General features: G+C 66.9%; 1 protein-coding gene across 1 annotated transcript in view; it reads right to left on the reverse strand.

Annotated features, from left to right (window-relative positions):
* The window catches only part of TSHZ3 (teashirt zinc finger homeobox 3), a 12127-nt gene extending 11467 nt beyond the window's left edge, over positions 1 to 660 (reverse strand). The window contains 1 exon segment of the mRNA XM_025040802.1: positions 421 to 660. Coding sequence (XP_024896570.1) covers positions 421 to 660 — 240 coding nt within the window.
* Between the last annotated feature and the right edge of the window lie 560 nt (positions 661 to 1220).

The raw sequence follows: 1220 nt of genomic DNA on the forward strand, positions 1-1220 counted from the left end.
AGAGCAGAGCCCGAGCTCGCTGGCTCCTGGGGACACTCAGCGGCAGGTCACTCCTGCGTGCGCTCTGCTCACGCTGAGGGCCAGTGTCCACCTGCACAGGACGATGGCCTCGAGCCCTGGGACAGGCAGTTAATGACCTGGGGTCTGGGGGAGGGGCCGGGTGGGCAGCGAGAGGCCAGCTGGGCAAGCGGCGGTCCCCAGCATGCTGGCATTGGTGGTCCCCTCCCCGCGTCCCACAGCAGGCGCCGGCCACCGCTGGACGCCACGGAGAGCCAGGCGGGCCTGGGAACCCGCCCTGGGATGGCTGTGTGAGTCCCGGCGGCCTCTGGGTCCCGCGTGAGCTCCCTGGCCCGTTCTACGTCTGCCGGGCCTGGCTCCCAGTCAGCCGCCTCCTGGGAGAGGAGGGTCGCTGGACGTCACGTCCGGCACCAGGGGCTGGCTACTGGCCCTCGTCACCAGCCCTTGTCGCCGGCCCCGGCCTCCTCTCTGCCCCGCCACCAGCTCCGCCCACTTCCTCACGGAGCCGACTCCAGGCCCAGACCCCGCACCGAAGCCACCAATCTCGTCAGTCAGAGGCATGGTCATGTCCACCCCATGGGACACCCTCAGTGACTCCCCATCGGACTTGCCAGAAGGCTCTAATTCCTCAATGCGACCCATGTCCCCCGCAGACCTCCATGCTCCCCCAGCCCGTCTCGGCTCCTAGAATGTCCCACAGCCTGCCACCCTTTGCTGTCACTGCTGCCTGCTCCGCCGGGGACCTGGGGCAGCACATAGGATGGTGAGCCCCGTGCTCCCTCCCCAGGCCACACGTGCCAGGCGCTGTCGCAGGAGGTGGGGAGGCCTTCTCTGACCCCGACTTCTGTCCCCTTGGCACCCTCCCTTGTTACCGGTGTAACAGGATGTCACAGACCCCAGCTTCGAGTGGTCAGGACTGGCCCCACCCCGTCCCTGCTGCAACCCCATGGGTGGCCCCGAGCAGCCACTCGCTGCGCCCAGTGGTGAACGAATGAATGAGTGAATGAGTGAATGAATGAAAAAATGAATGAATGAGCGAACCAACACCACAGAGGACATCTTCAAACCTCCGAAATAGTGGCCCAAGCATCAGGACGGATCCAGACCCTGGCGAGGCCCAGAACGAAGCAGACAGGCCGGGTCTGACCCGCGGTCCGCCTTGGGGCAGAGGACAGCCCGCCCCGGCCGCGCCCACGCCCAGG

This window comes from Pteropus alecto, unplaced genomic scaffold (assembly GCF_000325575.1).
Source record: "Pteropus alecto unplaced genomic scaffold, ASM32557v1 scaffold89, whole genome shotgun sequence".
Classification (NCBI taxonomy): Eukaryota; Metazoa; Chordata; class Mammalia; order Chiroptera; family Pteropodidae; genus Pteropus; species Pteropus alecto.